We start from the raw sequence: 27,980 nt of genomic DNA, 5'->3' as shown, positions 1-27,980 counted from the left end.
GTGGCCACACAGCCCCCTCCCACCCAAACTGAGAGACAAACCATTTATCAGAATGTTTACAAAATGCCCAGAAAAGCCCCCACGGTGCCCACAGGATGCGTTGTTTATTAAATAATATCACATCTGAATCCATTTCGCCTCCCATCCCTCGTCCTTAGAGGAGCACGTCATTCCACTGAGACCAGCTTGCCCCGGCCCGACTGACATGGCTAATTCCCACAAGGAACACAGGCTGGGGTTTCTGAGCCCAGAGATGCAGATGAGTTACAGCTGCTGACGGGGTGGCTTTGAGGCAGCTGTGCGTTCCTGCTCTCTCTCTCAAATCCCCCAGGGTGACACAGCCAGACGTAAATCTTCAGCTCACCTCTGACCCAACCTGTAATTGGTTCACTGATGAAGCAATTCACAAGGCCCCGTTCTCTCGCAAAACAACTGTCGAGACCTTTTGCCATCCCGGTCCGGTGCGCATAGCGTTCCAAAGGGGTCAAATACAAGGACAACGACAAACCCCCTTATTGGCCTTCTTGTCAGCACAGTATAGCACTTCAAAGGTGACTCGACAACCTATGATTATCTGTCATCCTGTGTGCTTTGGTTTTAATGATTGACCTAAAGACTTGACTCCCTTGGGGGGGAAAAGGACTCAAAACCAGTGATTCTCAACCTTTTTTTTAATGTCAAGGACCCCTAGTTTGATATGCATTAGGCCCTAACCCTATTTACTAACGCTAACCCTTATTTGATACTTTTATTGTTATTTTATTTTTTTTGCTGTAAAATCTTCAGTGTTTATTTAATTCTGAGAGTATTATAAATGGAACCAAATTGTCTATTTGTTCACTCTTGGAGTTGCAGACCCATACGGTTCCTATCAATTATATAGCTGGGGACCCCTTGGCTGGAACTCCCTCAAGGACCCCTTGGGAGTTCCCGGACCCCACGTTGAGAACCACTGCTCTAAACGATTCACCGAGTCCTGTCTCTTTAATATTCTGACCTCATAGAGAAAGCGTCGGGAATTATCTGTAACAGCTTTGTCAGTGTGTGTGTGTGTGTGTGTGTGTGTGTGTGTGTGTGTGTGTGTGTGTGTGTGTGTGTGTGTGTGTGTGTGTGTGTGTGTGTGTGTGTGTGTGTGTGTGTGTGTGTGTGTGTGTGTGTGTGTGTGTGTGTGTGTGTGTGTGTGTCGGGGGGGGGGGGGGGGGGGTACTCTGGTTCAAACACGTACCTCACCTTGGCTTCCATAAACAAAGCCATGCATCTCTCCGGGGGAAGCGGTAGGAAGCTCGGGCCAGGAAAAGTTGAAGTGAATAAGTAGCTTGCTGACTACATGTCTAGGCTTCTCCCCCTGTCCGTCTCCACCGAGACGAGAGAGGGCTTCCTCGAAGAGAAACGACCACAGTCGTGATCTGTTCCTATCCCATGTTCACCCGTGGGAGGCTTGCGGCTGTCCAAAATTGCACATCACCCCCCCCCCCTCCTTTCCCCCAACCTCTCTGTCTTAATCTTCTCTCTGTCTCTCTCTCTTCTGCTGCCTGACTTAAACAGCTTTCTGTTGCCTGGATTTTGACTATTGTCTTATGTATACTCTGTAGGTTATAATAGAATATTTAATTATTTCTGTAAAACTCTTAAAGTTTTCACAATAGCAAAAATAGCAGATCCACAAACTCAGTGTCTCGCGGTACGATGTGAACTTGTAGATCTGCTATTTGGGAAAAGTTTTGAAAGTATAAAATATGGCTTAACCCATTGAGACCTGAAGCTGATTCTACATGTCTCCTAAATTCCAACAGTTTTCTGAAAAACCTATGTTTCTATGTCAGTGGTGCTCAATCTTTTTCATGTCAAAGACCCCCAAAATGATATGTATTTGGCCGCGGACCCCCATCAAAATATTTTGTTCCAGGGACCCCCAGAAGCAAAGAATAGAGTTAAAAATGTTCGCTTTAAAAATATTTATATTCAAATATTTCACACATTTTCACGATTTTTCAAAAATAGCAGATCTACAAGTTCATAGCGCGGCACTCGGTGCCGCGCTATGAGCTTGTATATCTGCTATTTTTGAATAGCCAAAGTGTACAATTATGCTTTTTAGCTCAAATCTAAAAATTACACAGTTCCAGGTCTTAAAGGGTTAAGTGATTAAGTTAACACTCAGGAGAGTTTTGCAATATTGGCAGGATTAACATAGAATAGACAGGCTTAAGTCGTTTGTGTAGACGTAATTGACTGACACACAGGACTTAAATGATTGTGATTAGCCTATAATGAGTAAGTGAAAGATCCCACTTGTTTCTTGGTCTTTACCCCGGCACTGATCAAACAACCTTCATGTCATTATGTGATAATGGAAAATGTTCTTCCCAGCACTATTATAGACTCATTGCGGACTACAAGACAAAACAGGCATTCTGGGAGCTTCTGAAGTGAATAGATCTGTAATCAGACATTTCCAGACCACAAGCGCCGACGGAACGTTGCAGTAACGAGGCTGCTGTAGATAATCATCATTCACTGCAAAATCCCTTTTTACACTGTCAGTTAGACTTCACCATCATTCAGAACTTTACAGTGACAAAACTCAATGTGTCTACAAAGCAGAACAACAACACCAACTACAACAATACAACAACTAAACTCTGAAGCTCTCACTTTGCTGGCCCTGACACCGCACCTACCAGAATCCAAAGGTTCGACATGAGGGCAACCATTTGTTCCTTGTTCGGGCATGCCATGTGCTTGCTAAAGATTCACTGGAGAAACAGTGTTGTAGTTGAGAGTTCACAACATCTATCAAAGTTTGATGACAACGAGGAACACTATATAGAAAAAAGTACCATCTACTGAAAAACTTTAGATATTGCCATGACTGGTTAAATAAAGGTAAAATGATTTAAAAAAAATAATATATATATATATATATATATATATATATATATATATATATATATATATATATATATATATATATATATATATATATATAGTTTAATCTCATTTGAGGTTGTTTGATGTTGAACAATTGTTATCTCTGGGACCAATCTACACTGTAAAATCCTCAGTGTTAAGTTAACTCTTTGTGTGTACAAATCTCAACACTTGGAGTTACAGATCCATAATTTTCCATTTGGATCCTAACAATCATTTAGCTGGGGACCCCCTGAAACCCGTAGAAGGACCCCTGGGAGTCCCCATACCCCATGTTGAGAACCAATGCTGTATGGTACATGTGGTACCACATATGGTTACACCTAGGTTACTCTGCAACCACTCTGGCTAGCTCCATGGTTTTTGTTTTTCTTCGCTGTGTTTTTTCGACTTTCAATAAATTACAACCTACAGACCACAAAAGACAGCCACGTTGGCTATATAACATGTCATTTCATGCTATCATAACACACTTTACTCTAAACACTGGGAGAAGGCGGGGTCAAGATCAAAGTGAATCATCCATCTTCATGTTAAAATCCTTAATCCGTAACCCACTGCGGTACACTTTACATTCCAAAGACTATAATCAGTTTCATTTAACTGAAAGTGGCCGTAATGGTGTAGTTTTACACTTGTTTATTATTTATACCCAGAAATGCAAGGTACGTAACGTGACTTTCAAGTTGGCAAGCTGAGCATGTGATGCAATATCTCACTATAAGCAAAAAGCTTTGAAACTCACAAAATGGCATGCTGTAGAAACACTTTTCCAGGTCAGTACAAAGAAGAAAAAGCTATACATTATGTTACCAGACCAGTGATTTTCAACCTTTTTGAGTCCAAGCAAAGCACACCATAAGGGCAAGTCAAAATATCAAGGCACACCTATATTCATATGTTGCATGAACATAGTCTCTGTAACACATGTTATCACTCTTATCACTTAAACATTTATTTTTCACAAAGTGCTGATACAGTATAATAATAATACATTCCTAACGTTTCATATAATTGCATATAATGCAATAATACTGTCACAAAGTCCCAAGGCACACCTGTCTCACAGCACACCAGTGTACCTCGACACATTGTTTGGGAACCACTAGATAACTACTATTGAGCGAGAACCCACAAATCACTGTTTCACCGGCGTACATTATGTAATTTGTCATCCAGTGTAAGCACAGCAACCGGTGCGGTGACTGAGGTGGCAGGCGTGAACGGTTATAATTGAATTTGCCACAAATCTGATTGCTTACATTTCCATTTTATGTGAAACCTAATTGCAGGTACAGAGGACATAGTGTGAAAAATTGGTATTCAGCTTTCTCGAGTGCGTCTGTTTGATTTGCAACCATATCGCAACACAGCGCGTCCTGGCTGAACATCAAACATGTGGTATTCATATCCTCTCAGGTTAGGTCCAGAACTCACTGATCTACCCAAGCAAAACATGTTGACACACTTTGCACTCGCATGCACTCCCTCCCCGTCACCTCAAAGTGAACGTGTGCAAGGTATCCCTGCAACAAAAGGGTCCCCCTCATAAATCATTCAGTTTTAAAGGGCTATTTTCTCCCTGTGAACTTGTATAATCCAGTCTTTACTCACATAGACATCCAGAGGATGAATCAATGACTAGTTTTTTCAAATTTCCAGCATAATATACCTAATAATACGTAATACACAATATATTCATCCCCTATAGATATGGTAGATTTTTCTCAATGATCACATTAAACATCTTACAATCAAACATGCATGTCCATGTTGACCATTGATTGATTTTGATTTAATGCACCATTTCTCACTGGCGTTCATATAAGCATCCGCTCCATATATAAATCTGTAAGTAAAATCAACGCATGAAGGGAAGGAAAATGGTTGACGTCAAACATTCCAGTTAGGCAGAGCTGAGCGTTAACATATACAAGGGTCATGGCGCCCCAGCGTTTTACATCAACTAAGCACATAGCCAGATGTGAAAGAATAAACGCTGGAGTCTCCACACAGGGAAAAGAGGAAAGCTGTTTCCACTGCACTGTGCACACGCTAGAACGAGAGCTATTGTTTCAGCCCTGTGCATTTGTCGTGAATACGGTAGTGAAATTGAACATCCTGCCATGCACCATGATTCATACACAATCAGATTACGGCCTTTCATTGTGACAAGAGAGAACATTATAGCCCAGAGCAAGACAGATCTAACAAGACTGAAACGGTGCTCAGATGATTGCGTTCGTACTTGTTCTTTAATTTCACAGTTTTAGCATTTTTGGCCTTGGCCAATTGTGACGCTGTGCAATATCAAAGCGACGTATTCTATCCACGTCCAAATTGCTGGTTAACGTCCCCCATTATGCATTCATTATGAGCAACAGGTGCTCATTATGCATTCCAGTTGAATCTATGAATTACTATTACATGCCCCTCATAATTGATAATGAATTGATCCATCTGAAACGTGTTATTCATGCAAGCAAGGACCACAGGGTGAGCTCTCCCTCAGTCTTGCACACACAAGTCTAATGTCCGCCAGGCATGACAGATGACGGCACAACTGCTCTGGCAGATAATAATTCAACCTGATGAGTTGACAACTTCCTTCAACTCTGTTACAGAACATGAACATGGATATAAAATGTACCAGGGGTCTGCGGTGCCCCAGAAAACGAGAACCGCAGTATAAGCAGTTATACTGTGTGTATGCCACAAAAGCCAATAATAAGTTATTTTAAGGTAGGGAAATGGGTGAAAAGCACATCCATGAAGTCGGTCACAAAATGGTCAAACTCTCAAGTCGAACACTAAAGGTCCTTACACACCGGCGAATGTGCGAATATACGCAAAATTCGGACTCGTTCCGAATAATTAAAAGACGCTTTTTCGCTTCGCTTTTCCGCTTTTTCGCGCCATGTACGCTTGCATTGACTTTATAAGGTTTTAAAAAAAAGCGTATTATTCGCACGAAAAAATCGCCCCGGTGTGTAAGGACCTTAAGGCTTGATGTTAGACAGAGTGGGACAAACTGCAGGAAAGAATCCAAGGCCTGTGTTGTCCGGCATGTTGGCTGTATACCTCGCAGCAGCACTGAACACATCTGCTTGCCTTTTAAAGTGCAGGCCTATGTGTTGGCCTGCCTTTCTGCCTCCTATTCCTGTCTGTCTGTTTGTCTCTTTCTCTCTCCTCTATCTTTGATTATATTCTTAACGGAGGAACGCAATCCCAGATAAAGGTTGCACTGTTGTTGTTTTTTTGTCTGAGCTATCCCTGAAAGATTCACTGTAAAAACCTAATTTACATTTATATATTTCATCACTGCGTAGCTCGATGACATCAGTTCATTTTCAACAAAAGGAACAACATGTTTACTCGGTGTTCATACAAGAACGTCAGCCATTTAAAGACATTTCTTAAACACTAGAGTGCATAGAATCTGTGTTTTCGAGTGGCCCAGGGATTCCCATAGTGCACTGCGTGCCTTGCCAGCTACATCAGCTTAAAATGGCAGCCAGATGGTTTGTAACATTCAAATGAGGTTTTAGATTATCAAAGCAATCAAAGGAATCTGTTTCTTATTATCTTATTAGACAAGGCTATGCCTTGATCATAAGCACCTGTTGGTCTCTCTTGACGCAATATCTTTGTAGTCTGTACCAAACAACAAGGTTCTGCAGATTATCCTCAGTGACCATCGCTTGTCAGAATGATTTCTTAATGAGAACTCTTCATTCAAAGTGTTTGGAACACAGCCATTCTGAACTACTACAACTTGAGGCTCACCCAAAGGCCAAAGAACACAACACTTAACCACTTTAACACTTTTGACCAGGGTTCCCCAAGCGCTCTCTACTAGGTTCGCTCCTTTTTTCCCTCAACACCTTCCTTGTCAAAAATAGCCGATCTACAAGCTCACAACTATTGCTTTCGACGCGTTGTGAGCTTGAGTTTGGCTATTTTCAACAAACGTTTGCCACAGAATAGGGACACTAGGGTTCTACTTTACAAAAGTATAGCACAAGTTGCACAGTTCTGCAGTTACAGTACTACCGAATCGTAACAGTACTTAATTGTATGACCTGGGGCACACCTCTCAAGAAGACCGAGTGACCATTTCCATTGGAGAGCATTCAGTCATGGAGCTGACTCACAAAAGCCATGAGATGAAACGCACATGTTGGATCATTATCGTTCTTTCCGAGGGTAGGGGGTTTGAGTTTTTTTTTATGAGTCGTTTTATATTTAAGTTGAGAGGAGCACCCCACCCCCACCTCCAGGCGAATGAGATTTACTGCCAACACATTTCGTTTGACCTGCTTGCTACAGGAACCAAAGGATCTCTGTGTCTTTCGCACGTACACATACACACGCACGCACTCGCGCAGTGCATACACACACACACACACACACACACACACACACACACACACACACACACACACACACACACACACACACACACACACACACACACACACACACACACACACACACATTAGTATTACTACAGTTGGGAGTTTATAATTGTCATCAAAATATATATACGCTATTTTTAACACTATCCCTAAATCCTGGGGCTCACTCTGGGGGTTCACTCAAGCGCGGGCATTGTTCATGTCCACTAAAATAGCAGATCTACAAACTCTCAACGCTTGTAGATCTGGGCTGTTTTCGGTGCGTGACACCTGCGTGGAACTAAGCATAAATCAGGCATAACTCTAAACCTAACCCCTAAACCTAATCCCTAAATACCTAATTCTAAACCCAACCTGAATCTTTTCCTAACTGTAAGCCTAACTAGGAAACCTTTTTTTAACCATAAAACAACAATGTATCTTTCAAGAAAATAGCCCTCTATTTCTCAAACTCTCTCTCTCTCTCTCTCTCACACACACACACACACACACACACACACACACACACACACACACACACACACACACACACACACACACACACACACACACACACACACACACACACACACACACACACACACACACACACACACACACACACATTCTCCTTGTAGTCTAAACTGTATATACTGTGACTTTTTTGCCCTCAAAATTCTTCTTTTACTCTCTCATTCTCTCTCTCTCCCCCCCTACGTTCTCTCTCTCCCGAACTCTCTCACCTTTCCTCTTCTGTACTTTTGTCTCATATGTCTCACGTTTAAAATTCATTGCTCTGTTTTTTTTACCTTTCTCTCTCTCTCCTCACCTTCTCCTATGTATTGTCTCTCTCACTCTTATCTCTGTCTTTCTCCCCCGCTCGTTCCTTCTCTTTGTTGTGATTATTATTTGTTGTGATTATTCTAAAAGCTTACAGAGTCGATGCAGCTGTTCAGGCATTGCATCATGTAACGGAGCTGCCTGCCCTTCAGGCAGAGCAACAGATGTGTGCCATAAATATTTACATCTTCCACTGGACCACAGATTGTGGAGCCACAATTCACATAATTCATCCTTCAATTCACACTCATTCACTTAGCATTTTACAATTTAGGAGCTAAACACTTTCAACCTGGCCTCGCCATTTTGGGTATGTCATTATAGGCAAAGATTGTCAAGAATAGTCATAAATAGTGAAAATAGCCAATCTACAAACTCACAACTTGTCATAATGTGCAGCATTGTGACTTTGTAGATTGGCTATTCACTGTACGCCTAGGGCTGAAGTTGTTACAGATTACTCACGATTGCCACATGTTTATGTTCTCGCATCGTCAACATTAGAAACGACTAATTACGTATGCAAAGGTTCAAAGGCAAAGAGAGTGAACAAATATTAGTGTCCTTGGAATAAAAAAAGAAAAAACAAGAACCTGAGAGTGGTGGTTCTATCTCAGCTCACGCAGAGCTGCTCATATAGCCAGAACAGTGAGGGATTCCCCTGTTCAATTCATGTCATGTGACTGGATTTAGCATACTGGAGTTGTACAGTACAAAATGTCTTACTGTCCAAAAATAGGCTATTAGAAACAGGGCCAATGCAATATTTTAGCAGAGTTGCTTGGAAGACGGCAACAGGATCTTGTTGGGGGGAAAATCTTCATTCAACGTTTTTGCTGCCATAGAACCATCTCAGGCAATGGAAACTGTGACCTATTGCCAGATGAGCTCCATACATCAGCTACTCCCCGAAGTATTATGTATTCTCCAAGTGTTTTATTCTTCCCAGGTACTTTGCTGCAACGTACTGTATATATCATTACGCTTGGACTGTAGCCCAGATGGTCAAGCTATCATCTACTGTACATGTCCAGGAGTTCTCTCAGCTTTACTAACTTGGATGCATGGATAAAACTGTATCCTGCACATGGTGATAATTCCATTATCCTCTCCTGGTATTAAGTACACTCAGCATTCCTTAGAAACAGCAAAACTGCGTTACTACTGTACCTTTGCTATGCTACATGCTGTGACTAAACTAAGATAAGATAAGCTTTATTGACCCTGAGAGGGAAATTCAGATGTGATGGCCACAACTGCAGTCACCAAGATAAATAAGAATACAAATACAAATAAAGCACTGAATTTAGCTTAGCACAATCTGTCAATGAATATGTACAGTGAATTATATGAATATATTCACAGTAATTTGGGGACTACGGATTGAAATTAACATCCTTGCTAAATCCGGTGTGTTTGCATTACATCATGTTTGTATTGATCATTAATATGCGCTGTCCCGGCCAAATAAACAAATAAAGTAAAGTCAATCGACAAGTATAATTATTAATATGAATTAATAATTCATATTGAATACTGTATGAATTAATAGTATTCATTGTTGATTGAGAAGACTATCAACAATGGATATAAGCATGGACATGTGTACGAGACATAATCCTGACATGTGAGTACAGAGAACAGAGAGCAGACCGTGGGGCCCCTTCCCCGCGGTGACATCACCCTGAGCCTTTAGGCCCCTGAGGGAACTGACAGGATTTATCACTTTCTCTTTGCTGAATGCAGCCCTTGAAGTTTACAGCTCCCCTACATCTTTGTCAAAGCTGGAGACGGACACAGAGACAGTGAGAGAGGAGAGAGTGAGTTGATAGGGTCAAAAGGACACTACTGTGATGGACTTTTCCACACTACGCTTCATTGGACATAGGTATTTGGACATTAGTGGGTGGTGGTGACATATTTATTTGACAATATGCATACTTAGCCACTTAAACCCTATACTTTGTTAACCGGGGTCCCCCAGGGGTCTATACTTGTTCCCCTCCCTTTTTTCACTCTACACCAAATCGTCTTTTCACCAGAAATAGCCCATCTACAAGCTCACAGCGCGTTGCGAGCTTGTAGATCTACAATTTTTGGGCGGTGAAACCGCCCCTATAAGTGAGATTTGGAAAAATGTACTAACTCCTGCGCTGTGATCTGGGCCCAGGAAATTAGTAGAATTATCCTGCGCTGTGATTGGCCAATCACAGTCTATTCAGGACTGTGATTGGCCAGTGTCACATGACACATGTGCATAGCCCTATATAAGCAACCATAACTTGAAAAAAACCAAATATTTGTTTTTTTCAAGTTATGGTTTTGTCCATCATAAAGAGTGTTTCAATAAATGTATTTATCTTTTGTACATCATTGGTTGACTCCATTCAGTATTGTGGTTAGCTAGGAAGACACCGCCCACTTCACACAGGGTGTGATTTTTTACCTATTTTTGATGAATGTTTGCCTATTCTTGCCGAATGTTTTCCTACTCTTGCCGAATGTTTGCCTATTTTCATCAAATGTTCACTTAGTATGACATGCTCACATTAGGGAGGCTATAGGGTTCTTGTGGTTAAACATATTTTGTATGTGTGAAAAGGATAAAACACAATGAATCTTGAGAGCTTATTTCCATTGTGTGTGTAGCGTAGAGATAGGATTTTTTCCCTTTTTTTTTTACTTGAGTGCTTGGTGAATATTTAGCTAAATACTGTACCACAGACAACTCAAACGTAGACTGGAGTTGCACAGTTATCTGAGGGAAGTGCATAAATGCCATAATCACTTGTTTTTTGAGCAAATGCAGTTTTAATTAAATTTAAGATATCAAATCACATGTGGTGTGTGTGCGTGCACACACACTCACACATTCAGAGACACGTGACCCGATGACTGAGGAATGAGAGCCTTGTGCCATTTTATACCAAACTTCTGAATACGTTTTTCTCTCGATAGAAAACCACCACAGAGAAGAGGAAATTAACATTCTCTTCCACATGTTTTAACTGTACAAATCTGCACTAAAACACTATGGTGCACTTCCTTTCACAGTATGATTTTCCCTCTGGATGGCCTTTTTGCATTAGTCTTCCACTGCCAAGAGAATAGGAACATTTCTTGGCAGATTTGTTTGCTGAAAGCCCGCCTTTCTACTGTATCAGCAATCATTGCATAGTTTTTTGACATGACATAGACAGCTGTGGGAGCCGGAAAAAACATCTTCCAAAAGACAAAATCCTGTCGAAGGACAGAATCTTGAGTCGAAGCAAACACTGACACCATTTTAGTGATAAACGTGCATTTGCTAACTTCTCAGTAAGAGTGCTGTGGTTTCGTTCTATGTTAGCTCGCCATCTTCAGCCACTGCAAAAAAAAAACTAAAAACTGTTGGCCCTTTGTTTTGAGCTTTTAGAGTGCACTCAACTGTTTTTACAATGTAAACTATACTAATGATAAGACCGCACAATGTCCTGTGTTGTCCCAATTCAAAAGAGCAACAGATGCCAAAGCTTATAAACTTAGATATAATCCATATTGACAGAGAAAATTCCCCTCTCTGTGTGTTTCGGCCCTCCTGTGTGTTCCTACAACTCCCATAGTGCATTTAGCAGGTGAGCACCAACCAGTCATGCCCATATGAACTGTGTCTGTCAGTACATAAACTTCATTCATATCTTTTAATGACAAGATAACTATTTTGCCTTATACACAACAAACAAGGACAAATGTCACCCCCCACCAAGGATAGCGGCTAAAATACAGAAAGTAGAGGTTGCATACGTAACCACATGAACGCAGTGGTGGACAGTAACAAATATATACTTGAGTACTGTACTTAAGTACATTTGTTTGAGTATCTACTTTACTTGAGTATTTGTATTTTTGGGTAGCCTACTTTCACTAGCCTGGTTCCAGACGAATCTGCCTTTGCAAAATTGCATCGACACGCGAGGCTATCACTCCACTACATTTCAAAGGCAAATATTGTATTTTTGTCTACAGTTCTGTCTAGAAATTTGACAGAGCACCTTTCACTTTTCAACTTTGTCCGCAACTGCACGAACCCTACCGTCCTTACTCTGGACATGTCATGATATGGTAGGTGAACATTCAGGGAGAGAGACATTCCTGGATTTGACTTCAGTGACATCACTGGGGTAGCACTTTCAGCACAACTTTGGTGGCTTTTCAGAGAGTGCTCAGTTAGTGGCTAATGGAACATTAGCCCATATGTTGCAACATAATGTTGATGAGATTTAATTTCAGGACCCCCAGTTAGATATGTATTAGGCCACAGGCCCCCATATGATAAACGTTTTCTCCAATATACACTGTAAAATTCTCAGCCTTGTATATAAACTTTGAGAGTATTGAAATGGAAACCATTTTGTACACTCTGAATTACAGACCCATGAATGTCCATTTGGTTCATGTCAATCATTTACCCGAGGACCCCCTGAAGGACCCCTGAGGGTTCCTGAAACCCTGTTGAGAATGTAGTCCCTACGGCTCCATTTGGTCACAGTTGTACTCTCTGAGTTAAATGAACACTCAGGATTTTGCGGTGTCTTTTTGATATCCGTAAACACAGAAGCATGACCGCATGTTTGTGATGAGGAAAGCCTGCAGGCACAGATAACACCACATTATCAAAACTAGATGTGCTCTAGATTATCTTCGGCTAAACAAAGAGGCAAAAAGGCTGCAGACCTCCGTTTGCAAATCATTCGCACGTTTTCACCACTTCTGCTCAACTTGCCCCGAGATGTTTGCACAGTGCACCCTGCCAAGCGCACCTTTTAGAAACAGGAGAGACAAACCTTAACGTCTTCCCCTGTCTGTTTGAGGTTTTTACCTAATCACAATAATCACCCTGGACATTAAAAGAAAGTCGCAACCCCCAAGCCCAAACACATGCTTTTCCAGAGGAAATTCCAGTTTGACAGAACTTCCTGTGTTGGGAGATAGACCAGTCTGTTGGGATGTACGGTGGGGGTAGAGGCTGAGGGGAGAGAGAGGGAGAGAGAATCACTGGCCCTTGATGACACAGAGATATGGGCCACACACACACACACACACACACACACGCACACACGCACACACGCACACACGCACCAGTCCACTCCTAAATCTCTGGTTCTCTTGGTCATTACTAGACTAGACTAATGCCCTATGTAATGGAATATGAGATGTAATGGAAGGATGTATGAGATTTCTCTCATCATTCTACCCTATTATTAGCTTTTTGACCCTCTTCCCCGAAGCCTGCCGGCAGCCCACACCGGTGGATTACTTCAAAACTAAAAAGGGGGATGTGAGATTAAGACACAATCAGGCTGCAGCGCTTAAGAGGTCTGCTTTAGTCCAGTTTAAATGCAGGACAGAGACATGAGACCTGGGGTCCTCTGCACAACCCAGTTCAAGCTTTTGCTAGCCTTAGATGTTTAGTTCAGTCAGACAACTCTTAGATTGGATTAGAATATATATTTATTAGCAATATATATTTAGCAAGCTTGAGCATGGTATAGAAACAAGAGGAAGCATAGTTTGGCGTCAGGCCTCTGAATCCATTCATTCCCTGTAAGGATAACATTTTAATGAATGTTACATGCCAATTAGCATTTACAGGGAATGAATTAAACCCCCAAGGGGATCTAGAAACAGAGCCTACAGGTGGATGCCGGGGAGGCGGGTGGGATGACTTTCATGGGCAGCAGCAGAGGGAGCAAGCAAGGGCAGCAGATCCGGCAGGATCTCGGCAGCAGAGCAGCAGCAGCAGCGTCGCACGTCAGAGCAGCAGAAGAGCGCAACCAGACTGAACAGGTAGGCAGAGCATTACTTATAACTCACCGACCAGGAGAAGAGTGCATGTGACTTAGTCACCTGATCGGTTAGCCCAATCCCTTGAGTTGCCTGGCCTGAACTAGCTCCATAAACTGCGCCTCATTTCAGTCAGACAACTCTTAGATTGGATTAGAATATATATTTATTAGCAATATATATTTAGCAAGCTTGAGCATGGTATAGAAACAAGAGGAAGCATAGTTTGGCGTCAGGCCTCTGAATCCATTCATTCCCTGTAAGGATAACATTTTAATGAATGTTACATGCCAATTAGCATTTACAGGGAATGAATTAAACCCCCAAAACAGCAAGAACCCCCAAAACGGCTTGAGAGCACAGGGCCTGACGCCGGACCAACCATCTGTGAGAATGGTGGAGCTCCATAATTTAACATGATATAATGACTGAGTTCCTCATCATAAATTTTTTTTTTTTAATTTAACTAAACAAATGCAGCATGCACCCATGTGTTCAGCGAGCCTGATGAATCCAGGTACCCGCTGATCCCTGAATTCAGGAGTCCTAGACGGTATCCTAATATGGCGTCCACGCTGTGCCGCACCAACTCGGATTCGAAGAGGACATTCTATATTTATTTCTTTTTCAAAGAAATCTGCTATATATATACACATATATATATAATGAGTCATCCTATGATGAATGATAACTATTGTTTATCATCCATAATAAATAAAGTGTACTGACTATGTGTGTAAAGACGCGCTATCTTTACTTAACATCTGAATCAGTACCCAACGATACCTGAGCGGCAATTACTAATAGACTGAGCTTGATATGATTAGCCTGACTGCATAGTCATAGAAAACCCAACATTTTTTAGCGCTACCGTAGAAAACCCAACATTTTTTAACGCTGCCATAGAAAACCCAACATTTTTTAACGCTGCCATAGAAAACCCAAATCTTTTTTAACGCTGCCATAGAAACCCAACATTTTTTAACGCTGCCATAGAAACCCAACATTTTTTAACGCTGCCATAGAACCCAACATTTTTTAACGCTGCCATAGAAAGCCCAACATTTTTTAGCGCTACCAAGGAAAGCCCAACATTTTTTTAGCGCTATAAATAAACCAACATTTTTTAGCACCATGACATCACCACTAAACTAAATCCCCAGCAATCCACCCGAGTTGTAATTAAAGCGTCAATAATGCTCAAGCAGCATTTATTGAATTAGCGATAGAACAGTGAGCGCACTCATACTCATGAGCTTTTTGCCTGCAGAATGTCATCCTTATTAACCAATATCTACGTAAGCTCCTGAGGACCATCGCCCCATAGATTTAGAGAAGCAGAAGACAAGCAGCGCTGCAGGTGTAGCTACACCAATACGGAGGATGGAGAAAGCCCGCAGCTGAGCAGATCTCTCGCAGCTTTGCAGTGAACCAGTTCAAGTTTAGGCCTACAGATGGAGAGACAAACACAATGTTATTGCAATTCTGGATTAGCCCGGCCATCTTATGACCAATTTAACCAATTTTGGGTTCATGTTGCCATTTACCGTATAGCAACATGCATTTTATATATATATTTTTTATTAACTATTTGAAGTTCCAGAACTTAGTCAGGATTTAGAAGGCGATTTTTTAAATCGCCTTGGTCTAAATGGGTTAAGCGCCATGTAGCAGCATGTTAGCAATTAGCATCATAGCAGTTGATGCAGAAAGAATATGGTATACAAGCTTAAATAATAGCTTGCAGAGCTTGACGCAGATTATTAGACATGTGAATAATATTAACTAACGCCGATATCCCTCTCCATCCATAGCCTAATAGATTTAGCACGAAATGCCATCTGTTGCAAGTCTGAATCGGCCCAACAGAGCCAGACGCCAGAGGGTTGGTAGAATTGATTTAGCAGAGTTTAGCAGCGAGGCTAGGCAGCTCAGTAGATGATGCAGCATAGGTGCCGAGAAGACATTGAGAAGCCCACATCTCAAGCAGCTCTCTCAACGCTACCTTGAGAGCCTTGTGCTGGCCCGCACAGTAGATGATGCAGCATAGTGCTGAGAACACTGAGAAGCCCACATCTCGAGCAGCTCTCTCACGCTGCCTTGAGAGCTCACAGAGCCGCCAAGAGCGTAGGTAGTTCAACCTGGAATCTAGAACCAGAAGCAGAATTATTCTTGCAATTACCATGGTAAGCCACCCTGGACGAGATGACGCCGTTATAGACCGCTGGGACAGGAATTTACTTCCTGAAGCCACTCACACATCCACAGTGAAAAGTGCGTGCTTCACTGTGGATGTGTGGGGACGCATGCTGCACGCCACTGCGCGAGTGTGGCCTCAAATCCTGACACAGTCAGTTGCACACCGCAAGCTGCTGGTTGCGCTGCAACACTCGTCACCAGTGATGAACACACCGTGATGTGGTGCCAAATATGCCGTGAGCATCCCAATCTGGCGGATAAAGCAGCGCCTTTTAACGGGGACAAAGACTTCCAGTCACCCAGCTTTTGATAAGCATGAGAAAAGCAAAGAGCCCATCAACATAGTGTAACTATTGATAACAGGAGCAGCCAGGATCGGAGTCCCTCTTTAACCGTCCTGCGAGATATTTCGCGGATTGGTGCGCACCAGCCAACATTGACAAATGACTGATATCTTGACTCTACTAAAGCCCCACCATCTATCCTGTTGCAATACTTTACTTCTGTAAGCTTGTTGCTCATAACATGACAACATCACTTGGCAACCAACTTTTCTATATACTGTACCATATACCTTCCACATGGAAGCAAGCATGCCATGATAGCTTGTGCTACCACAATCCAGAGCTATCCCCATAAGCAAGCCATGCTGAGTTAGCTTGTGCTACAATCCATTTGATAGCTTTACGCATGGGAAGTAAAACATGCTGTGTTTAGCTTGTGCTACCGACCATCCAAGCTTCCACATAGGAAGCAAAACAACTGAATTAGCTTGTGCTACGAACAATCCGAGCTCCCACGTGGGAAGCAAAACATGCTGTGCTAGCCTATGCTACGAACAATCCAGAGCTATCCACATAGGAAGCAACACATGCTGTGATAGCTTGTGCTAAACAATTCGCCTCCACATAGGCAAAACATGCTGTGCTAGCCTGTGCTACGACAATCTAATCTTCCACATAGAAGCAAACATGCTGAGCTAGCCTGTGCTACAACAATCTAAAGCTTCCACATAAGCAAACATGCTGTGCTACGACAATCTAAAGCTTCTACAAGAAGCAAACGTACTGTGTTAGCCTGTGCTACAACGTCTCTACCATCTCTTATCCAAGTGTATGCAGCAAAATGAGAATCCCTTTAGCTCATCCTGATCCTTAACAAGTGTAATTTAGCAATACAAGAGCATAACAACGGTAGAAATGCAACCAATAACGTCTAATCTGCACTGCAAGTTCATTTGATTATTTCATCGTAATATGAAACTGCCTACTTTACCTCCACCACATATTAGAGCAATTGAACTGCTACATGATTTGACACTGACACTGTCACTGTTGAAGACACGAGGCCTGCAAACCTGACTTCCCCAGTATCCAAGGTGAACAGCACTCATCCCCATCGGCATTAGGCATCCCATCACCATGCATTAAGCCGGACATGGAAAAAGAAGCACAATGCAGAATATCAATAAATGCTGATAAATGACTTTGCGTGATATTGCTTTCAATTGCTAAATGTGAGGTAGATGAATGCAGTATTAATGAGGTAGTGGCCATAGCACTAGTAGTAACTTAGCATGTTCATGATCGGCACTTTTGCAGCAATTTTTTTTTTTTTTGTACTAGCAGCATTAGTCGATTATAGCAGTGGTAGCAATGTAGTCCATATCATTAGCATAATCATGATTAGCAGACATTTTGCCAGCAATTGCAGAATGAGTAGCATTAATGCAGTAGCCTAGGAATGCAGTCAATATAATTAGCATGATCATCATGATGGCACTAGTATGAGTAGCATGCATTGACTGCAGAAACAATGTCAGCAGTTTTAGCCTAATCATGATCAGCAGTCAGTTAGTAGCAGTTGAAGAACGACTAGCATAATCTGAACAGTAGAAGCATGCAGTGAGAGCTTTAGCATAATGGAGACCATCGTGTTGATGGCAGCAATCTAGTACAATTTAGTACAGCAACTTCAGCACTAACATGAACATTGAGATGATGGCAGCAATTTAGTGCTGCAACTTTAGCATCAACATGAACAGTGAGTTTCCTACTCTGCAAATAGATGCCAACAGCTACACGAGAGATAACTAATTTCAATGAATTCTAGCAGCATTAACATTTAAACTGCAGTGCAACTACTTCTTGAACACTACTCACAAGTTAGCTTCCCCTCTCTCCTTCGCATGGTTAGAGAAGTGTTCGGTCATCAACTATAAGCCTCAAACAACATCCGGTGGACGAGCTCTTCAGAATAAGAGTACCGTCTAAAGCCACTGAACTATCCATGAATACAATAACTATAAATTAAGCAAGATGCAGCCAACTGAGCATATCCGTGTTTTAACCAGTAGCCTACATAAAGATATTAATCTGAACATTAGAGCCAGAACAAGCAAAGCGACTCACAAAGTGACGCCATGCCCTCTCTCTCTATCTATCATGGCAGTAGCACTTACCAGCCATATCGCGCGCATCCGTTCCTCTGTGAACGATAGATCGGTGATGTCATCTTTTGAGAGAGAAGCAAGCAACTAGGTCTAGAAACCCAATCTTGAGATAAAGTGAACTACTTTGAACAAATACACGCTAAACTGGGGACCATAACAGAACCCCAAGCCCATCGTTGCTACGATAAGGAAACAGAAACTTAAGCAACACTGTTGGTGAACTACCGTTACCCCAGTGCCATAAAGAGAGTTCTGACACTAGCGTCGACTCCCATTGTAAGAATGGAATGCGGAAGTGCTCCGTCTATCTCAATGAGGCAGGCAGTCCCAATGTTTGGAACTATACCCCAGGAGCCCGTTTGCGGCGGGATCAAGCGTGTCGTTACTCTATTTCTACACTTTCTAGTTGACCATACTGAGATCGATCAATGACGAACGCTACTGCTTTTGAGCTGAGCGTTTAGCAAGCGATTTTTAACTTAAGTAAAGAAAGTAATACCACGTTTTAGAACCAGTAGCACACAGCTGAGTAGCTATGATTAGCGCAGCATGGACAATGGCAGCACGCCAATAGCCATCAACCAAGGAACAATATGAGACTTTCATGGGCAGCAGCAGAGGGAGCAAGCAAGGGCAGCAGATCCGGCAGGATCTCGGCAGCAGAGCAGCAGCAGCAGCGTCGCACGTCAGAGCAGCAGAAGAGCGCAACCAGACTGAACAGGTAGGCAGAGCATTACTTATAACTCACCGACCAGGAGAAGAGTGCATGTGACTTAGTCACCTGATCGGTTAGCCCAATCCCTTGAGTTGCCTGGCCTGAACTAGCTCCATAAACTGCGCCTCATTTGTTGGTTTGATGCTGGCATGGCTGATGAAGTTAAGCCCAGGCAGAAAATGTAAACAGTTTGTGTATCCACTGCAGCAATTAGAAGGTAATTCAGCAGACTATTGTTTCTTCAGCAAAATCCGTATGGCTCTGCTTTAATCCCAATGTATTATGTGCAGGAAAAACAAAGAGTTTATATTCAAAGTTGTATTTAAAATGTTAAGGGCAAGCAGACCATGAACAGCTTTGACAACATCTTGGTGTGTTATCCTGCAAAAGTTTAAACATTTCATTAACACTTTCAGAGTCCTTAACGCTCTTTGCTAGCGATCTCATGTGCACTAGCAAAGCAATGAGCACAATTAAAGTACCACTGGCAGGGTGTGGGCCTTTGGTTCAGGAATACTTTTGTTTGACGATTCCGCCTGAACCCAACTTTAAATCCATTATTATGATGTCCAACAAAAGCAATTATTTGTGGCAGTTAACTACTTGAAACCTAGTGTCCCTATTCTGAGCTTGTAGACTGTCTATTTTCGGTTAAGATATTTGGTATAGAGGGGAAACAAGGAGAGGGTCTTGTACACCACTGGGAGACTTTGGTCAGTGAAATATTTACAGTGGGGTTTAAGTGGTTAATGGCTAATGATGCCATTTCATTTCATTTGACCAGTGCCCCTTTCCCCTCAGCACACCCTGTAGCAATTTCCCCATTTGGTGAAATCATCAGACAGACAGTAGTCATGACTCACTGAAAACATGCAGACATTTCCACATCCCATTGGCCTGGTTTACTGTGAGACGTGTTTGTTAGGGAACGTTGACTGGACGTTGTGCGCGGTGGTAGGAGACGGGCACAGTGTCGTATTGTGTCCAAAGAATCAATGCGCCCTTCTCTCTCTCTGCTGCGGAACTTATTTCCATACCGGACATGGAAATAATAGTTATGGTCAATCACACAAAAACATGAATGAGCAATTAACCACATGAACCCTAGCATCCCTATTCTGGGCATGCCATAATAGGCGAACATTTGACAGAAATCATTTAAGTTCATTTATTAACTTTTTGCGAACATTCTGGGAAAATAGCCGATCCCCAAGCTGAGCTTGTAGATTGGCTATTTTTGTCATTTGATGTACAACAAAGTGCTGCAACTATCGATTATTTCCTTGGCGATTATTTTATTGATTACTGTTTCGATTAATCAAAAATAATTTTTTTAATCCAAAATATTTCAGCGTATCTATTAACGACTGAAGCACTATTTTATACTTCGTCGCACAACTGTGTCGTGAAAAAATTATGAAAATAGCAGATCTACAAGCTCACAATGTGTCACATTCCGATGTGTTGTAAGCTTATATTGATCTGTATTTGAATTTCTCTCACATCATGTGGCCCTCTCTCACATGTTACATTGATCAAACAAACTGTCACTCATTCATTTCCGCAAATTTCATTCCTCAGAACACAAAAAGTTGAAATTTCAATGCAGATTTGACATTTTCTGTCCCTCTATTCAGCCACACAAAGTCAAATCGGATCATGTCACACCGGAGCAGCATGCCAAAGCCTGAGCCACAGTCCTATACTTTTCAACACGTTTGGTTTGCTGAATGCTTCAAAGCACTCAGCAACATATGACTGTGCCTAGGCTGAAATGTATCTGCTCTGCACACAGCGCGAGATTAATTGTGGGAGACATTTCAACGAGCGTGACGCCATACCCTCTGCTAAAAGCTGGCGGTGTTGCGCGGTGAAGACTCCAACACTGCATGTGTTGAAGCTCACTTTGAGGGAACCCAAAATTGTTCTTCAAGAACATGAACTTCTTGGAGAATGGCGATTGGTTGTACATCATTGTACAAAATATTTCTTTTTCTGTGCATTTATCACTGAGTTCAAGTCAAACGACACAAAACCATCAAACACCCAAGAGAAGGAATCCAAGCACTTGGCACTGGTCCAAGGAATTCAGAGGCATGCGGTCCAAGTCAGTACAGGCGTCATGCACAAACAACGCATGGTAGTAGGACATCATTCAAGAAATCCCTTGCTTCATCTACAGTATGTCTTCAAAAACTCCTTTTACTGTATGCCTGATATAATAAAATAAAGACGGAGCGTTAAATTAAATGTTCCAATTATGAGTTATCTAGCAGTGGAGTGAAACAATGCAGGGATCTTTTCAATAAAGCCATCTGCTTGAAGGATACCACCTGGACTTAACCCACCCTAAGGCATTTCGGCGTGCCGCTTACAAGGTATTTTACCATTACTGTAAGTCAATCAGCTGTCCAACAACTTGTTAAGGATGGAAACATGACTGAGGCTACGTTGCTGCCCCTTGTCACCCACCATAACCTTTTGTAGTGCTACTTGTTTCACACTCGACAGCTATTATATATACAATCCAGCTACAACTTAGAATTTAGGTTTGACCACAGGCTGCAATTATGGCTGACAGGCCTCGTTTTGTGGCATTTAAACAAGTTGGGCCTCTGTGTAACTACTGTCAAGACTATTGTCACGTTTTGCTCCATGTTAAGTATGACTTCATGGAGCCTCGTAGGTTTAATTTACTGATATTAAAATGGAGCTCATGTTTGAAACAAAGACCTATTTGAAAAACCTGGAGCCCGATACCGCTGACTCATTACCTGGACGAAAGCACTTCTCCACGGAGAGAGTGAGCGTCCCAAATTGGACATAACATCTTGCAAAACCGGAGGATTTAAAGCAATTACTACTGCAGCCTTTGAAACGGTCTCCAGGGGAGAGACGAAGAACACGCTCAGAGAGGGACTGCAACATTATACTAAGGCCTGCCAGCCTACAGTGGATAAGCTCAAGAGGGCAAAAGTCCTCACCCAGATCTGCTGAATAACCACAACCAGCTGTGTCAACACTCCCAAAGCTGTGCAGACTGACAGTGCAGGCACCAGTGAGGGTCTCTTAAAAGCATCTTAATGTACCACCATGATAATCATTGTCTCATTTACTTTATGGGAGCCACTGCTATTGTTTTAATGATAAAATGCAACTTTGGACCAACATCACTTTTTTTTATTGACTTCAGAAGATTTTAATCATTAGACTCTGGCCCATCTTATGGACCAGCCAATAGAGACAGTTACTGGACATATTTCCGTGGACGTTGAATTTAAATGTATTGTCATATCCGAACACTCAGGAGATTCTCTGACACTGTAGCCTGTCATTATCCCAGTACTACTTTTGATGCATCCTTAAACGTAACATAATCTTAGGTCGTTCTCATCTGGGAAACTGCCTGGGCTTATTGTGCGTTCAGCATCTTGGACTGAAACATGTGCTTTTCATCCTTGTCCTGTGATCCAAGACAGGTTGAGTGGATGACAGAGCAACTTTGTTAGGAAGTGCCATTCAAGGACCAGGAGAACTGTCAGGAGGGCCCTTAATTGCATGGTATTCCAGACAGATAGTTGGTTTAGCTCGAAACTACAGAGGCGTGTGCCGCGGGTGCACAGGAGACACGATATTCCCACGAGCCACGTATAGGGCAAGATTCTGTAAACTGCACATCCTGTCACTCTCTGTGTGCAGATTTGCCCCAAAGCGACACTGACACACCATGCCTTACATCAGCCATTTAACTTCTTCCTCCCCTTCCAGCTCTTGCAGAGTCCAAGCCTCGTTTTAATATTCTCCAAATACTGCCAAAGCAACTATTTTAACATCTGGAAGTCATCCCCCACCACCCCCACCCACACCCACCCACCCCAAGCCTCCATTTGCTGACTGCAATAATTTGGTTTATAAGTGGTTCCCATGGAGTGGACCTCGCAGGCGCGAGCCGCATTAAAAGCCTATCAGCTCCATCTGCCTGTGCCATCGAGTCACGCTGGGTTCAGTGCCCACGGGGGCTATCGGGCCAGACGACCACTAACTCTGTAGCACCCGTGGCCGGAGCGCATCAAAGGTGCAACCCAATACAATGTACTGTACAATCTGGTGAGCCAGAACTTCAGAAGAGGCGTGTGTAACCAAGTCATAGCTAAAAAATGCAGCATGTGTTTCTAATCAGGGGCCGTCTGCGGACCTGGTTGAATTCACATGTTTGGACATTTCGGCTCTAGTAGAAAACAGCCCATTTCTTACGATGTCAGTGATGTGGCAGCGGCAACTGGAACTAATTTGTGAGTTAGGAGTGACCTCATACAGGTTTGTTGACTCGTAGCGGCGAGTATTTGTTCCTTGGTCACAAGTTCCGCTGTGAGCTGGGGAAAATGTTGGAGTTGACTTGACCTCAGACCATGATAAATGTCTTCAAATCAGGCACTGGAGGAAAAGGTGACTGAAGTAAGGGCATTCATTTGAAAAGAAGAAGCAAAAAGCCTAAACAAAATTTGGAGTGTTCGGGCTCTTTGATGTACTGTGCTAAGTGGCATCTTTGAAGACGCTTTACAGCGTTGTTAGTCTGTGGGACGGGAGTGGGGCTGTCCAAGACACACGCACGTGTCTACACGTGCACTGTACACTCAAACACATACAGTTTGATATCCCAAGGGTTAAATACTGGGCAAAGACTGCTGTTTTTTGTTATTGGAGTCGATGGTCATCTGCCAGTTTTTTTCCCCTTCATGTTCACAAACCTGAGCCTTACTCCATATCTTGACTTGCACACACTGCACCTCCCTCTGCTGCAATTGTATTGTTTTTGGGCCAGCAGGGGTTCTACTGTACCCTCGTCTGAAAAATCAATTCTGTTTGGCAGTGGCGTTTGGTGTTGCAAACTAAACTCCAGTAAGATCTTCTACCTTCTTGTCTTGAACTCCTTCTGCGAATAAGCCCTCTAGCACATGTGCATGCATAGGAAATTTACTCAGAACCTTATAACATATTAATCACCGGGATCTTCAACTTTAGCTCTGAACATGTTTCCAGCCATCAACCACAGCCTGGTTCCTCAGAGAAGGAAAATAACCTCACGACCCTTCGCCACAACTTTCTGCTGTCTTTTTCCCCCCCGTTTTCTTAAGAACAGATAAATATTACTGTTATGTTCCAAGTTTCTGGAGACAGTGTGTCTGCTTGCAATTACACACTTTCATCAACATTCAACCACACTCAATTTGAAGTAACAATTTTCCATATAAAAGTCTCAATTAAATACAGAAAACTGGTAATTGTAGACGTGGGCTTATAGTACAATACTGCTATGCTTGTCTAAGTTTCAACTATTCTGAAGCTTTGCAGGAAACGTTTGAGAAGTTTGGATTTGCAAAATGAGATTCTGAATTGTGGGTGTGGCTTAATTTATTCTATGACGATAAAACCTCATTCCAAGTGGTGAACAAGTGGTGATTTCTAACAACTTTCCACCTGGCATGCCTATTTTTAGCTGCTATTTCTGATTTAGTTTTCTATTACAAAATAAATCTCAATGCGTCGACATGTAAGCTTGCAGGCTGGCTATTTTCACAACACGACACCGATGAAGTATAAAGTAGGTGTTAAGTGGTTAAATCAAATAACTGGTGAGCAGAAAGCACTTCTAAGTTAAATATAAGAGTCCATATTGCGGTGTGTTGTGTAAGCTTGCTGTGTGGTACAGAGATGTAACTGTAATAACCAAGCAAAACACACAAAAGCACATTGTGTATTCCTTTGGTGTACAGCAAAAGCCACCAACTTTCCACGGTTTTACAGGTCTGTATACTGCAATATATCTGTGACCACGGATATGAGAGTGCACGATGACTGAGCTCTGTTTCACATGAACAAATATGGACAGGGAGCCAGTTCTCCTGTTACAGGGTGGAGGAACGAATGATGGCAATGCCTCTACAATGTTTTTAACCCTGGAAAAATAAACTAACTAAATGGTTTCTCTTTCAACTTATTAAACCTGGCGTTCCTATTTTGGCCATTTCATTATTATGTGATAAGTTAAGTATGAGTTTTCAGAAATTGTAAAAAAAAAAAGGCAAAACAAAATCGATCTACAAGCTCACAACTCAATTATGTGACACAGTCATAGGTATAACACAGGGCTTAAATGGTTGATAACAGCATTAAGTCAACAAAGCCACAGAACTGTATACAGTATTATGTCTCTCAAGGTTAAGCTCTATCAAGTGTCATAATAAAAACCAAATACTCAAAGCAATACAATTTCAAGGCCGTCTTCTTTGACGGCGTTGTTGAGGGTCCTCCTCGCCTCGTGTAAAATAAGTTTGGAGCCTATTCTAACATTCACCACAAGGTGGCGCTCTCTGTGATGCCAACATTCACTGGCTAATCGATTTCAGATCCATGTGAACTTGAAATGATCCCCCCACCACCCGGAAAAATACATTATACATTCCTATACCAGTGATGAAATGAAAGCAACACTGATTTGATCCTGATGGAATAACAGGCAAAAAAGAGAAACTATGCCATCACTACTGGCACTCAAAAAGAATAGAAAAAATCACACCCTGTGTGAAGTGGGCGGTGTCTTGCTAGCTAATCACAATACTGAATGGAGTCAACCAATGATGTACAAAAGATAAATACATTTATTGAAACACTCTTTATGATGGACGAAACCATAACTTGAAAAAAACACATTTTTGTTTTTTTTCAAGTTATGGTTACTTATATAGGGCTATGCACATGTGTCATGTGACACTGGCCAATCACAGTCCTGAATAGACTGTGATTGGCCAATCACAGCGCAGGATAATTGTACAAATTTCCTGGGCCCAGATCACAGCGCAGGAAAATGTACATTTTTCCAAATCTCACTTATAGGGGCGGTTTCACCGCCCAAAAATAGAGGCCCCCCCAAAATGAATGTTCCACTACCCATAACCTCCCAGCCCTGAGCCCATGACATCATCCCGTGACATCACAGTGGATCAAACACTGAAAGCGGGAAGTGTGTGTGTGAGTTTGTGTGTTGGGGGTGGGGGGGGGGGGGCATAGCTCAACTAAAACAAGGTGCTCAGGTGCTCCATCCCTGGGCGTTGCCAGCTCTTCTGGGCGACCAAACAACCTACAGTGTAATGTACCACCATATGTCTGTGTGACTCAGTACACCCCCCCTCCCGTCCCCCGCCCGCCAATGTCTCTTCACATCTGCACTGAATTAACATGCAGGCCGTGTTCCCTCGAAGGCGCGTGAGCGAGCTCTGGTGTCGAAATGCTTTGCGCAGATGTACACGTTGAGGGATGTAGGCAACACTCAACCAGCGTTACAATGTGCCAGAGAGTTGAGGGCTTAAAGAAAAGCTCCTGGGGTGCCTCTCTCTCTCCGCTGCAAATTTTTAGTGCCTGAGGGTGACATCACTGGCAAAACACTGACAGATGTGCACATTGCCGCTTCCCTGACTAGCATGGCTTGTTTGCCGAATGCAGATAACTTGCTCTAGTCCAGAGCTCCTCTCAAAACAAAGTATATCAGAGAGAGAGAGAGAGAGAGAGAGAGAGACACTACATTTTCGATGCTGTGATTAGGTTATCATCCATCTAAACACAGACAGTAGAAGAAATCAAGTTATCATGCACAGAAGGAGAATTCCCTTTGCCACTTCTAACCCCAATGAGGAGGAATGAGGCTTGAGAGAAATATAAGCAATGCCTGGTTATCTAGTTAATAATACAATCATGTGTCCATTGGTAAACAGGAGCAGTAAGCCAAAAATAATGATAATCCAGTTAATTGATTTAAATAATCTGGCCAATTGGGGATGTTGTCAGTTATGCCAAACTGCTGCAGCAAGAGAGCAGAAGACAAAGGTACAACAAGCTCATGTTCACAGGTAGTCAGCAACCCTATAACCTTTTGTCCCTATCAGGCAACTAGGTGTTAAAACAAGCAGGCGAGTTTACTTACCACTGTTCCCAGCGTCTTGGCATTTTACAATCAAAACCACAGAGACCAGCAGCAAAAGTAAAGTCCTTAAATGTACAAAGCCCATCATGTCTATAAGAAAGACATGAGCCTTCCTCGTGTGCAAAGCGGGGGGAAAAAGGGATGAAAAAGGAAGAAAAAAAAAATTTGGTCAGGTTATCACTGTTCCACCATGAAGCCAAGAGTGCCTCTCCTTGTAAGCAAGCAACCAGACCCAGCCCAGACTGCGCGAGTGCCTTCTTTTGTGTATGTGTGTGTGCGTGTGTGTGTGTGGAGCATGTAGTTACAGCTTTAAATGAGAAGAATGCTGGTGAGCCAAATCTTCCTCCCCCTTTTGTCAGCCCTCTCCCATAACCATCCCCTCACAGGCCTTTGTGGCTGTGGGAGAACTACACCCATGTTCACAAGTTCTCATACTTTCCAGCAATTCGTTTCGCCTGTCCGGTTATCTCTGAAACCGAACCTACACTACTTCAAATCTAAATCGGAACGTGGGATGACATGCACCTGATAAGGAAACAAAGAAAGGACTTTTCTGTTTTCTACTGTCACTGCTTTTTTTCCTCTTCAGTTTTTTGTTGCTGTTCCTCAGAAGTGGTTGCTAAGCAAGACCATAAAAGTGTGGTT

At 42.4% G+C, this 27,980-nt stretch overlaps 1 protein-coding gene across 1 annotated transcript in view; it reads right to left on the bottom strand.

Moving 5' to 3' along the window:
• The window catches only part of LOC308105705 (uncharacterized protein), a 67,662-nt gene extending 40,037 nt beyond the window's left edge, over positions 1-27,625 (bottom strand). The window contains exon 1 of the mRNA XM_080456623.1: positions 27,336-27,625. Within this exon, the coding sequence (XP_080312749.1) occupies positions 27,336-27,423 (88 nt within the window). The 5' untranslated portion in view covers positions 27,424-27,625. The remainder of the gene's footprint in view (positions 1-27,335) is intronic.
• Between the last annotated feature and the right edge of the window lie 355 nt (positions 27,626-27,980).

This window comes from Gymnoscopelus braueri (genome assembly GCF_963280865.1).
Source record: "Gymnoscopelus braueri genome assembly, chromosome: 18".
Lineage (NCBI taxonomy): Eukaryota > Metazoa > Chordata > Actinopteri > Myctophiformes > Myctophidae > Gymnoscopelus > Gymnoscopelus braueri.
The sequence above is the reverse complement of the archived record's forward strand: the minus strand, read 5'-3'. Positions and strand labels throughout refer to the sequence as shown.